Source organism: Myotis brandtii, unplaced genomic scaffold (assembly GCF_000412655.1).
Source record: "Myotis brandtii unplaced genomic scaffold, ASM41265v1 scaffold125, whole genome shotgun sequence".
NCBI lineage: Eukaryota > Metazoa > Chordata > Mammalia > Chiroptera > Vespertilionidae > Myotis > Myotis brandtii.
This window is the reverse complement of record NW_005354385.1, coordinates 4,390,877-4,404,794: the sequence shown is the minus strand read 5'-3', so window position 1 is coordinate 4,404,794 and position 13,918 is coordinate 4,390,877. Positions and strand designations below refer to the sequence as shown.

Sequence of the window (13,918 nt, the reverse complement as noted above, 5' to 3'; positions counted from 1 at the left end):
ATTGATATTTTACAGAGAGGAAGGGAGAGGGATAGAGAGTTAGAAACATCAATGAGAGAGAAACATCGATCAGCTGCCTCCTGCACACTCCCTACTTGGGATGTGCCCACAACCAAGGTACATGCCCTTGACCAGAATCGAACCTAGGACCCTTAAGTCTGCAGGCTGACGCTCTATCCACTGAGCCAAACCGGTTAGGGTTTGAGGAATTTTTTAAATGAAGGGGGTCCATGGAAAAAAACACAGGGCTACAGAGTTGCAAAAGGGTACATTTTCATAAGACAAGGGAGCAGGGAGTCAGCAGAAGTTACATTTCCATAAGACAAGGGAGCTGGGAGTACCAAAATGTATATATTTACAAAATAAAGAAGGAAGAAGAACATCCAGAAGGAATAGGAGAACAATAAGGGAGGAGGGCCTAGCATGTCCCATGTGAGGTTTGACCTTTTGAGCCCAGGAGTTGCTATAGTGACCAAACCAAAGGTGAATATCAAGGCACAAAAACTGCAGCCTTTATAAACCGGGAAAAAGGAACTCAATGGGACTCTTTCTTTCCCCCTCTGCATTTGGGAGTCTATGCTGTGAGATTCTTTCCCCCTCCCCACATGGAAGTCTGTACTTTTCTTCAATAAATTTCTACCTTTGTTATAGAAGACTGGAGAAAAACCAAGCAATGCTTAGAGAAATGGATTTATACAGCTTTATTATGCCAGCAGACTCAGAGTAGTTGCCTCTCAAATTCTGAGCAAACCAATATGGTGGAAGCCCCTCTTTTATCCCCTTTTGGTGTCTTTGTCCCCCAAATATGGATTATACTTCCGGACCTTTTGTGGGCTTTGCAAAAAGCCCCAGGTGTTGGGGGTCTTGAGACCATACCTATGGGCCTGGCCTGGTGCCAGCGCTGATAACCCCCCTCTGGGGGCTGTGTCATGGTTTATGGCCTCTGAACATTTAGGAAACACGTCTTGCAAGACCAGTTTGTGGAGAAAGGGGCAATGACTTAATTATAGGTTATCAAGAATGTACACTGGGCTTGCTGGCACAGATTCAGATTGCTAGAGCCCCCCCCCCCCAAAAAAAAAATATCAGGGTTACATTGGAATTAACCTTTTAGCCTTCTCACGTTTATTATACCATCTTCCCTCCATGGTTTCATTCTTCAACTCCAATAGACAAAGAGCCCAGGACAAGCCATCCTGCACAGGGGAACACCGTGTGTTCTAGTCCAAAAATCCCGTATCATAAAGGACCAAGGGTTTGCAAAGGGCTAGCATCTCTGGTTTCCGCAACAAGGTTGTTAATCTTTCCATGATAATAGCAGCTCCCAAATGTAGAGGATGGACCAAATTTCCAGGTGAGCCCCCCAGGTCCTGCATGCAACTCCTAGCCAGGTGGGAATGTGCTTTCTTTAATCAAAACAAAACAACTATGGTTAACAGAGCATGATTAATATTTTTTATAATTATAGCTAGTCCCCAATATTCTATTTTTGCCCCTAACAATTCCAACTTCACTGTGCATGCATCCATTTCCCTTCCCCCAGTAATTTTCAGGGAATGAAGTTTCCAGTGGGAGTGTAAAGTTGCATCTTCCTAGTGAAGATGCCCAGATAACCTTGCAATGTCTGCCTTCCCTTTGCTTTCTTCCTGTTAATATTAATAAACTAGCTGGTCATGACGATGACAGAACTGTGAGACCAGTTTCTATTGTATTAAGCAATAATATTGTTGTATTGTTTTGCTATGGCAGCCCTAGCAAACTAATACATTAACCAAATCTTTCCTGGGTTTCCTTTTTTCCTCCCATTATTATTTTGTGAGTTTGACTAGCTGCAGCTACATGGCTGTTCTGATTTTCTCTTTTAGTAATTTATTTGTTCTTTGCTCCAGAGATGGAATTTAATATTTAGTCCCATTGCTGCTGCAAATGAAGATATGAAAAAGAGTTTCACTATTAAAGGATGTCCTCATTTTATGTTCAGGACCTAAGGAAGTTTAGTGATAAGATCCATAGACTCTGACTCATAGAATGCCTTGGTATTATAGCTTTCTATACAAAAGGCAATTCTCCCTCCCCCACCCTCCAAATGAATGAGAGTTTGAATGACAAGAGGCTTATCATTATGTGCTTGACAACTCAGCCTCTGTCAATAGCATCTTCCATTTGCAGATCTGCTTGTCACAACATCCAGAGGAGAGCTAGGGCTATCTCTAGGCTTCAGGGATGCTTTCAGCAGCAATAACATCCATCTCCACGTTGTAAGCCATATGCCCATAGGCATGTCAGTGTTCCCAGCTACACATAAATCTAAGTGAATTAAAGATGCGGGGCCCTGTTTCCATCCTTTCTAATAATACTGGTGAAAATGTAATTCTCTGTGGGATAGAGGATGAAAGCAATCTTACAACCTTTAATTATAGTGAGGTTTTTAAAAACTGATTGTTTCAATATATTTCTCTAGGTAAAAATATTTATTGTAGCTCTGTCTGGTTTGGCTCAGTGGATAGAGCGTCAGACTGTGAACTGAATGGTCCCAGGTTCAATTCTGGTCAAGGGCACATGCCCGGGTTGTGGGCTTGATCCCCAGTAGGGAGCGTGCAGGAGGCAGCTTATCAGTGATTCTCTCTTATCATTGATGTTTCTATCTCTCCCTCTCCCTTCTTTTCTAAAATCAATAGAATTATTTTTAAATGTATATTTATTGTAAGACCTCTCTTAGGATGCTTATCAAACCATACATCTATTCATTTGTTTATTCAATAAACAGATATGAATACATAAAATAAACAGCAACCATTTATTACTATGTACCAGGCACTGAAACAGGAATTTTAGGGGAACATAGGCAGGCTTAGGGAATTTTTAGAATTGGGGTCCATGGAAAAACACAGGGCTACAGACTGGGAGAAGATACATTTCCATAACACAAGGAAGCCAGGTGCAGTTACATTTTCATAAGACAAGAGAACAGTAGCAGATAAAATTCCATAAGACAAGGGGACTGGAAGTAGCCAAAAAAGATCTATATTTACAAAATAAAGAAGGAGGAAGAAAGCTCAGAGGGAATAGGAGGACAATGAGGGAGGAGGGCCTCAAGAGTTACTATAGTAACCAATTCGAATGGGAATATTGTCCAATCAGAGGGGATATGAGGGCATAGGAACTGCAGCCTTTATAAACCGTGGAAATAGGAGGTCGGTGTTTCCCCCCCCCCATGTGGGAGTCTGTTCTGTGGGACCCTTTCCCCCTCCCCTCATGGGAGTCTGTACTTGTTCTTCAATAAATCTCCATCGCTATACTACCCCCTCCCCTCATGGGAGTCTGTACTTGTTCTTCAATAAATCTCCATCTTTGCTATACTACCCTCTGTCCGTGGATTCATTCTTCAACTCCGACAGACAAAGAATCTGGGTTCCAGTCCAAAAATTCTGTATGAGCACTGTGCTGATTACTTTACTTTATCACCTTTTATGCCTCATGACAACCACATAAGGTACACACTATTAAGACTGCAAGGGACATTCAGATTAACCAAGGATCCACATCCAAGTTTACAGAGTCAATACTTGAAACCAAATCTCTGACTTCAGAGCCCACCCTCTTAACTCCTCAGCTATTTGGCCTCAATTGAGGGCTCACTAGGTGTCAGCTATTGTGCTAAGAACAAGAGAGAAAAAAAATGTTTCCCTATGGCTATATTCCTTGTGGTTAAGAACTTACAGTTTAGGGAGAGAAAATGATACACAAGCATTTCATTATAATTAAGTCTGATAATCACAGAACTGTAGTTAGTTGTTTATGCTGCTGTAGAGCTCATATCAAAATCTCTTGATGTTGCAGAAGACCAGAGAAAAACCAAGCAACACTTTAGAGAAAAGGAGTTACACTGTTTATTACGCCGGTGGGAATAACTTCCCAAGTATGAGCAAAGTAACATGCAGGGAGCTTCTCTTTTATATTTTTCTGGTGTCTTTGTCCCGCAAATATGGATTATGCTTCCGGTCCTTTTCGCGGGCTTTGAAAAAAGGCCCCAGGTGTTGGGGGTCTCCAGACCATACCTAATGGTCTGGCCTGGCACCAGCGTTAATAACCCCCCATCCGAGGCTGTGCACTGTTCATAGTTTATGGCCTCTGTGAAATTTGAGCATTTAGGTAACAGGTTCTGCAAGACCAGTTTCTGGGAAAGAGGCAGTGACTTAATTATAGGTTATCAAGAATGTACACTGGGCTTGCTGGCACAGATTGAGATTGCTAGCCCCCCAAATATCAGGGTTACATTGGAATTAGACTTTTTAACCTTCTCATTAATACGTAATGCCCAGGCCCTCCCTCTATAGTATTTACTTAAAGATCTTCAGGGGGAATATTCTAAGTGAATGATAGGAAATAAGATAATTATATATATATGTATATATACTGACTTGAGACTCATATTGAGATACTGTAGAAGTCCAGCTGATTTACCCTGCCTCAGCAAACCTAAGGAACCATCATAAAGTCATAGACACGATGTGGCAAGAGTGGCCTTCCCCTTTCTCTCCTCGCCAAAGCTGCCTGGAAGAGAACTTGGCATATTTTCTCTCTTGCCTTCCTCACTTTTAGGCAAATTTCAGACCTATCAGGAGTCCCCTTGCTGCTGTCCTATAAGAAAGCATCTGCTGTAGCCCAGAACAGCAAGCATTTTCAACATTCAAGTTTTAATCAAATCTCGACTTGTCTTTGGCCTGATTTCTTCAAGCTCCCTAAGGCTGGGGGTTATGGCTAAGTGCCGCCTTATCCAATTATCACTTGTGTGCAACCTTGTGGCATTTTGTAGCTGAAAGAGACCTTAGAGATCATTTCCTAGAACCTGCTCATTACCCTGTCACCCCTCAGCATTTCTGTAATTAGTTTGCTCTGTTTAATTTGGATTTATCCAGTTGTTGCTTCAGAGTATACTTAAGAATTTTTCCTCCATGCATTTTCTCTCTCAACTAAATTACAAGATCCCCAAGGACAGGGAGTGTATAAGTATTAAGTATCTTTGTTTCGACTGCTCTTTCCAATTATTTTAATACTAGAGGCCTGATGCACGAAATTTGTGCAAGAGTAGGCCTTCCTTCCCCCAGCTGCCAGCACCGGCTTCCCTCTGGCACCCAGGCTTCCCTTCGGCACCCGGGACTTGGGCTTCCCTATGGCCACCGGCAGGCACCCAGGACCCGGGCTTTCCTTGCAGCCCCGGCTTCATCCGGAAGGTCATCCAGAAGGATGGAAGGACGTCCGGTCTAATTAGCATATTATGCTTTTATTATTATAGATAGTGAGTGCACGGTAAAAGTTGTCAAGTGGATAATTCAAAATATAAAAAATAGGATAAATGGTTGGTATGTTTAGAAGTAGGATAAATGGTCAGTATGCTTTTTGGACTTGGGTTATTCTATAGTTGATAGTCTTATGATATCAATGCCCCTTAAATACCTATTTTTATGTAACTTTGGACTTTTGGTTATGGGTAACAGAAACCCATTCATGATTAAATAAGAAAAAAACAAGGTAAAAATTATTATGAGGTTAAAAGGACAGGAATTAAGCTGTGCTTCAGGACAGGGCCTCTGACACGATCAGTAAAGACCTCCCACCTTTCATCCCTGCTCCCCTTATACATACCCTTTATTCATCTCCAGCTCTCTATGTCTATCTCTCCATCAGATAACCATCTGAGGAAACACAAGGTGGCCAACAGGTCCCTAGTTTACACGTTGCAGGTGCAGCCATCCAAAAATCAACTGAATTTTTTTATTTCCAATTTCACACTTCCTAAGGAAGGATCGCTAATAGACCCAACTTGAGTCTTCCGTCAACCTCTGGACTATGATCAGAGAAGCATGATCATGTGAAGTCCTCCTCATTTCCACTCTAAGGAGGAGAGAAGTTGATAAGAGAGATTTCTCAGAAAAATTAAAACACACACACACACACACACACACACACACACACACACACAACAAACTTTGACAGAAAGAAGATCAATGGGAATCTATTATAATTTCAATGCCCATAACTCAGGTTCTCTAAATTATGACTCACAAAATAAAGTCCCAAGAGCTTACCTTTTGCATATAGAAGGGCTCAAATGTTAACTACTATTATAAATTTATGTAGGAGAAGTAACTAATTAGTAAATGAGTGCAAATTATGACAGCCATAGTGGATGATCAGAAGATTTTTATATTTGATGTGTCTCAATATTTTATACATTTATTTCATGTCTAAATATTTTATTTATTTATTTATTTATTTATTTAAATATCTCTAATCCTGCATTGTGACTTTTTTTCCTTTGAAAGTAGTTGGTTGCTTAAGGGCTAATTTAATTATCTTGTAGAACCATAAGTCTAATCTTGGAAGAATTACTAAATTCTCCAGAGAACTGGGAAATTTCAGTGATATAGATACAACCACAGAGCAAGATATGTAGATTGCTATCATGGTGTAACACAGAGAAACATTCACTGTAAAATTTCAAGGCCCCATGAGCAATAGTTTTATAAAAGCCCCATGAAATTATCCCAAAACTATTTACCAATTCCAGGCAAATTCTAAGGATTTTTTCTTTGACTTTGTCCTACATATTTAACATAATAAATTCCACAAAGTGGCTCAGAGAGGAAATGACAAGCGCACAAGAGCCATTGTTCTTTCAGTGTGCAAAAGTTTAGAATGAGAAATAAACTATTCTTTGTGAAGCCAGGACAATATACACATGTGGGAAACAGCTCAATGTAACTGAGTGAGTGTTCTGAACCAAGATATTCCCTGTAAATAGCATGACCAAACCTCAGGGTTCCAAGTCTCCCTTTCCTACAGAGACATGTATCTGTCCATTCATTATTTGGAGCAGGTCTGACTGACTGTGGGACCCTCAAATCATGCATAATATAAAGAGACTTGCTTCCCTTAGGCTTCCAGATTGTCAGGCGAGGCCATCCAGGGCACGCTGGCATTAAAATCCAAATAGTCGCTGAACAATAAAATGTGTTACAATTCGATCCAGTCTGGGGAGTCAAGGTCTCATTATACAAGCCCTCAGGGCTGAGAAGAGGCAGGAGAACAATGATGGAAATGTGCGTTGCCATGGTGTCCCTGCTGCATCCCCTGATTTCACAGGAGTGGGACTGAGTCTCTTTAAACCAATTTGGTGGCAAACGTCTTCTGATTACCTTTCACAGAAGTCAGACCAACAATGAGTGCTCCTGCATCCCACATGAATCATTAAAAACTCTTGCTATTCAGGTTTCCTATGTGATCTCTTCCCAGTCTGGAATGGAGTTGCTTATTATCTCTGAGAGAGAAAAGCAATTTTACCATGAAGTATACGCAGTTATGATGTGTGATTATTTAGAGAAAGAGGGGAGCACAATCGGGAGAATGGAGTCACTCATTGTGAGTAAGAAGATCTCATCCTAGCTCCATTACCAGATTACAGGGTAACCTTCAGAAAACTCCTAAATTGGCTGAGGCCTCAGCTTCTTCATCTTATCTACGATATTATTGATTAAAAGATGCACAACTATTTTATTTATGATGAAGAAAGAGGAGCCATGGCCATTATAACTATAATATGCCACTGATTATAAAATTCATCCTGATTGCAGAGATGTTAAAATATGAAAAAAAATAGAGCAACCACATTTTAGAATCAGGGTTAAATGTATAATTGAGGATTGGAGGTTTAGCAAAACTGGTGTTTCTGAAAGTGGTCCTCCCTGGTTGCTCGCTTTTTTCAAGAAATGACTATTTAAATTGTTGACTTCCCTTCTTTTAGCAGTTGTGCTTTCTGCGAAAAAAAAAAAAGAAGCAGGCTTTTAAGAAAAATGTCCAGCAGTTGTAGAGTGCCTCTCAATCAATCACATATTTGAAAGTTGAATTCCTCGCCTATTCTAAATAAAAACCCAAAGTCAGGAATTTGCAAAAGGTTAACACTCACTCCCTGCTTATCAATCAGCCTCAAAACGCTTTTCCTCATACCAGAATCCCCTCACTCTCAGCTTTTTCTTGATTAGTTCTCTTCCTTCCCTCCTTCCCTGGTTCCCTTCTCCTTTTTTTCTTTCCTTCCTTCTTCCCACCCATCAATAATTATTAAGCACCTACTCTGTGTTTAATAAGTAGCCAGGTCCTCTGCTAAGTGCTCCAATACAACAGTGCATAAAGTAGGCACAGTCAGAGCCATCATTGCGAAACAAACTCACTGTGAGTAGAAGACGGTCATGGGAAAGGCAATTGCAATACAGCGTAATAGGAGCACACACACACACAATTCATATCTGTCAGATCTGGGAAGGAGGTGACATTAGAATGGAATATGCCAATGTCTATAAATAAGTAGCCAGGTCCTCTGCTAAGTGCTCCAATACAACAGTGCATAAAGTAGGCACAGTCAGAGCCATCATTGCGAAACAAGCTCACCGTGAGTGGAAGACGGTCATGGGAAAGGCACTGCAATGCAGTGTAATAGGAGCACACACACAATTCATACCTGTCAGATCTGGGAAGGAGGTGACATCAGAACGGAGTATGCCAATGTCTATAATAAATTCCCTCATGCCATGGAATTGAGTGCTCTGGTTAACTGAATTCCAGTTAACTAACATAACTCTGAAAGGGTTTGACCTACACATTTTCTATTCCCCCCATAATCTAATCTTAGGTTGTAATTCTCTCCAGATGACCTTTTGCTCTAGCCAATCAGTAGCCTCACGCCCACTCCACAGATCCTGTTCCCCTGTGCTCCAAACCTTTGCTCAGTCAACTCTTTCAGTTGCTGGTTAACTGAATTCCAGTTAACTAACATAACTCTGAAAGGGTTTGACCTACACATTTTCTATTCCCCCCATAATCTAATCTTAGGTTGTAATTCTCTCCAGATGACCTTTTGCTCTAGCCAATCAGTAGCCTCACGCCCACTCCACAGATCCTGTTCCCCTGTGCTCCAAACCTTTGCTCAGTCAACTCTTTCAATTGCCTAATGCAGTGGTTCTCAACCTTCCTAATGCCGCGACCCTTTAATACAGTTCCTCATGTTGTGGTGACCCCCAACCATAAAATTATTTTCATTGCTACTTCATAACTATAATTTTGCTACTGTTATGAATCGTAATGTAAATATCTGATATGCAGGATGTATTTTCATTGTTACAAATTGAACATAATTAAAGCATAGTGATTAATCACAAAAACAATATGCAATTATATATGTGTTTTCCGATGGTCTTAGGGGACCCCTGTGAAAGGGTCGTTCGACCCCCAAAGGGGTCGCGACCCACAGGTTGAGAACTGCTGGCCTAATGCATGTTCCAAGCTCTCCCACCCAACTATGCCTGTGACTTACTCAGCACCTATTATGCATCTCAGCCCAGTTTTCTCTGGAGAGAACTGAGATGCAGAGGAGTTTAGCAACTAGTCTGAGGTCACACAGTCAATAAGTATCCAAGCAGCATTCAAATCAGGACAATATGTTTCCAAAGTCCCTTCTCTTTCTTCCAAGCCACACTCGCCCATTGTAGCCAGAGCCCTTCTTCATGTCAAGGCCAAGCTCAAATCTTACCATCCCCAGGAGGTTTCCCTCTGATAGTTGCAGCCTGTACTGATCTTACTTTCCCTAGTCTTTCTGTGTGTATTCCCATAAATTTGTTATAGACCCTGCCATTGTTTCTAGATGTGCATACATATTTTTCAACAAAAGTGTAAATAACTCGCAGGAATTGTACTTTACATCTCTTTGGGATTATCAATGCATGGCAGGTAGCAGGCTTCCCTTTATTGCAGGTTAGAAGACCAGGATGCTAGCTATCTGAGGGAACTCCTTTGCTAGGTTCCAGGAAAGGGTTGCTTTTGGTGATGCTGGGCTACAGAAGCTGTAAACAAAGAAAGGGGCTATGTTATAACCCTGACAAGCACAGGGAGACCGCCTGGCAGGCCTGACAAGCTCCGTGACCAAAAGGAACTTCAGGGTGATGGTGTGATCAGAATTTCTACTTGGGCAGGTCATAGTGTGTAGTCACATGCCAGGCCTATGGCTTCCTCAGCAAAGGTCAGTCTTTACAGTAAGTGAGCCCTGTCCATTGTTCTTATGCATCTAGGATAAGATACGTTTGAAATGTCAGAGTGATTTTCTTTTCCTACCCCTTGAAGACACAATCGCAGGCACCAGAGTATAAGATCACCAGAGCACAAGACCACAAAATGCCCCATTGTTACCTTGTTCCCCAAATACCATCTCTATGTGCTGCAAATGTTAATTATTAACTATCCTGTACCCATTAGTGTAAAAAAAGTATGTGTTTCTCAGTTTTGCCTTTTATCCAATCCTAGAGATTTCCCTGCTTTGCTCTCCTTAATCTACTGTCAATGGATTTCAAGCACCGTCCTTACATCTTCCCCTTTGATTCTAATGTACTAAATAAGCTACAAAACGTTCTCTGGAGTATTTGAGACCTGGCTCCCAGCATAAGTCATCTGTTTGGCTCAAATAAATTCATAAAATTTCAGGTTTGGATGTTTCTTACATTGACAAAGCTCTCAGAAGTATAAACCAGACCTGTTTTGCTCTTAATTTACCTCTCGTTCCAGGCAGGGTCATGAACTTAGTGAGTATCCACTGTAAATGGGAAATGAACAAAAATTAAGGATACAAAAGGTTTTGTGAGCTTTGAACTGCCTCCCAGAGCAGCCAGACCAGAAATGTATCTCTTTTTAAATGCAAATCAAATGCCATTGTAGGTGAGGCATTCGATTTTTTTTTTCACTGAAATTTCTCAGGACATGAATTCTCAAGTGGCTCAGACTGACATATATTATTGGCTTTTATTCTTCCCCATACCTAAGTCACTCCCAGGGTGTTCGCAAGGCACTTAGAGAAGCGCATTCACCCACCAGGCTGCCAATTGATCATTTAGTACTTTATTACATAACTTAGTACCAGAAAGTGGGGAAAGCACAGAGTGGAATTTGATTCCTTATCATTATTTGCATGACATATATAGCACTTTTCTCCAGGCTCTGTGCAGAGAATATTTAACAAGCCACATTAACTTCCAGGCATCCAGAATTGTATGGCTGAAAACAAAGGAAGCAGAAAAGGTAAAATGTGGGATAAGGGAAGATCTGACCAGAGAAAAAAGAAAGGCAGACAAAAGCAAAATCAAGTCCCAAAGAGTGTGGAAAGTGTGCTAGCTACCTGGGTGTGGTGGCATCCAACAGTCCACAAAACAAAACTACCCAAACAGCTTCACTTTCCCATGTGCTTTAGGCCAGAGGTCAGTGTTAAACTGAATAAGGGACAATTCAGGCTAGAAAAGAAGAGCAAAAGTATTTCCACTTTGTCATGAATGTATTAAAAGCTGAAGACAGTGGAGCATAAGGAAATCTTTATGTGGATCCCAAGTAGAAAGTCTATTATCGAGTTGTGCTGATATAAACCAGCCAGAGTAGAGAGCACAAACCCCTAAAATGCTCTTCTTTCTAAGAATAACAAGCACCTAGAGTTTGTTATTCTTAGCAGCTTCGGTCATCCAGGAATTTAACTTAAAAAATATTAGCCTTGGTCAGTTTTTATCAGGATAGGCTTTTCTCTAAATGGTTTCCTAATTTTCAGCATTTTAAATTGCCCCTTCAGTGAGACAAACATGCACACATGTGCATGTGCAGGCGGACACACACACACACACACACACACACACACACACACACACACACACACTCACATCACGAAGTGGTCTAGTGAATGAGAAGCAGAGGACTATGATGTCATATATAGGGTTATAATTTCCAGGTGACTGGATACACACCCCTATATGACTTTGCATTGGATTTGTAGACCTAGTTTAGGGGATGCGCATTTTTCATTGCTCACCTTTTAAAGTATATTCTGGATGTGTCTCAAAACTATGTCAACATCCAATATCCCCCAAACCTCTAACTGTGGCCATGTAAGACCTGCATCAGTTCATAAAAGTTTCTTTAATCACATGTGATTTTCATGACCAGGATGTCCTCTTTCCAAGAAATCACCAAGAGAAAAGAGACAACTTGAAGAGATTTGGCAAAACTTCTCTGGTCATTTCCAAGAGATAAACGTTTCCTTTAACACATTAATTCACACATTTCGGCATAGAGAATGCACATTATCTTTGCAGTTATCACCAGCCTCAAAAAAAAAAAAAAAACAACTGGAAATTTTGTGAAAAAGCTTAGTGGCTCATGCTTTACATGGCAGGGTTCCCCCACCTGGCATCTACTACTTGCTATAGCCATTTGTGGGATATTGCTTTCCAGATGAAAATTGAGCTGGAAGATAAAATGGGGAGAGCATCACAAAGTGTCTTGTAATCTCCAGATATATCTGGGAGCAGCTTAATTTCTATTTGTCTAGGCTTCCCGATGTTTATCATAGAGCTTTCATTTGGGAAGGGGAAACCCGGCTTACATGGTAAATAACAGGTATGTTGACTCAAAGGATACAATGCACGATGTCCATTTTTTTAACCATCCATGTACCCTTTCAACAAATACATGGTGAATATTTTTTTGGGGGGGTAGCAAAAATATTTTTTATTTATAATTTACAGTTTCACAAGTGAAAATCGTACATTTTTACACATAACAATTTCGTGTTGTTAAATTTGCACACATCTACAGAACTTTCACACAACAAGTACCGGAAACTGTGCAGGCAGTAGGATATGCAAATACTAAAATGTATTTATTAACCAAATGATAGCTGAAGGCCCTGCCTCAGCTAGACCATTTCTACAGAGTTCTATATATACATAAAAAATTCTTCACCTAGATCCAAACAGCAGCTTTTTTAAAAAAGAAAAACATACTTTTCTCATTTTATTTAAACTGACTCAACTGTATCATTTTCTGTTTTAATTTAATGGACCTGGTGCCCTGGAAGGGACTTGCACGGGTCACCTGTACCCTCCAGAACCTAAGAAGGGGAGGGGATTGCTCAGGCCACGTGACTGGGCAGTTTCCATCTTTGCCGTGGAGAGGAAGGGAACTGATGTTGAGAGCCACAGACAGGCCGGGCACTTGCTGATGGCCTCCCACTAGGTGCCCACGCCACCCTCCTACGGGTAAAGCCCATGTCTCGGGAGCAGCTCCGAGAGGCTCTTCTCCACTCAATGGGTGTTGCTATGCTCTCCTCTGTACAAGCTGGTGGGGTATCAATTTGTTCTTCCTTAACTTTGGGACTTTCACAGGGTTCCTGCAATTCATTTTTGACAATGTTCAACATAATGTTCAAAGGGTTTTCAACTGGTGTCTTGCTGGGAGATGGTGTACAATCAAATGAAGATGTATTTTGATAAATCTTCATAACATGATGGATGATAAATCTTTCCATCCACTCTAATGGCATTCTTTAAATGCCACTCCTCCTCTTCTTCATCCCAGTATTGTTCAAATTGTTCTTGACAGATTTCACAACTCTCCACTGCTCCAGCTGGCCCTGCCGGCACACTTTGGAACTCCTTTTCTTTAGCAGCTTCCTGAGTTTTGAGCACAACTTCTTCATGCACCTTTTCAAAAAACTGGCTCTTTGCACGTTCTTCCAAATCAGCTGTTCCCTCACATTCTATCCAGTCTGTTGAACTATTGTACCAACGTCTATGAGTAACTTTTCTGCTAGCGTCTTTTTCAGTTCTATTTTGCCGATAATGCCCATCCAAGTGATCTGCATATACATCTGCCTGTGATGTTGTAAACCTCATTCCACAAGAGTAACACTGAATACCAGTGTACAGTCGATTTATAACACTATCATAACGTTGTTTTAACTCTTCAATTGTAAAATTGGTAAGATCTGGAACATCTTGATCTTCATTTTGATCTTCCTCCTCTTCAGTGGGAGGCTGAGCAGCAACTTCATTTACTT

The 13,918-nt window shown here is 40.9% G+C and overlaps 1 protein-coding gene and 1 long non-coding RNA gene across 2 annotated transcripts in view; one reads left to right on the top strand and one right to left on the bottom strand.

Moving 5' to 3' along the window:
* The first annotated feature begins 253 nt into the window (after nucleotides 1–253).
* Nucleotides 254–3,073, top strand: LOC106724935. The gene is made up of 3 exons (XR_001360759.1): nucleotides 254–266; nucleotides 302–347; nucleotides 3,021–3,073. It is a non-coding gene; the product is annotated as an uncharacterized LOC106724935 (long non-coding RNA).
* A 9,896-nt stretch (nucleotides 3,074–12,969) lies between these two features.
* LOC102259861 (pre-mRNA cleavage complex 2 protein Pcf11-like) overlaps nucleotides 12,970–13,918 on the bottom strand; it is a 3,550-nt gene continuing 2,601 nt past the window's right edge. The window contains 2 exon segments of the mRNA XM_014534156.1: nucleotides 12,970–13,351; nucleotides 13,353–13,915. Coding sequence (XP_014389642.1) covers nucleotides 12,992–13,351; nucleotides 13,353–13,915 — 923 coding nt within the window. The 3' untranslated portion in view covers nucleotides 12,970–12,991.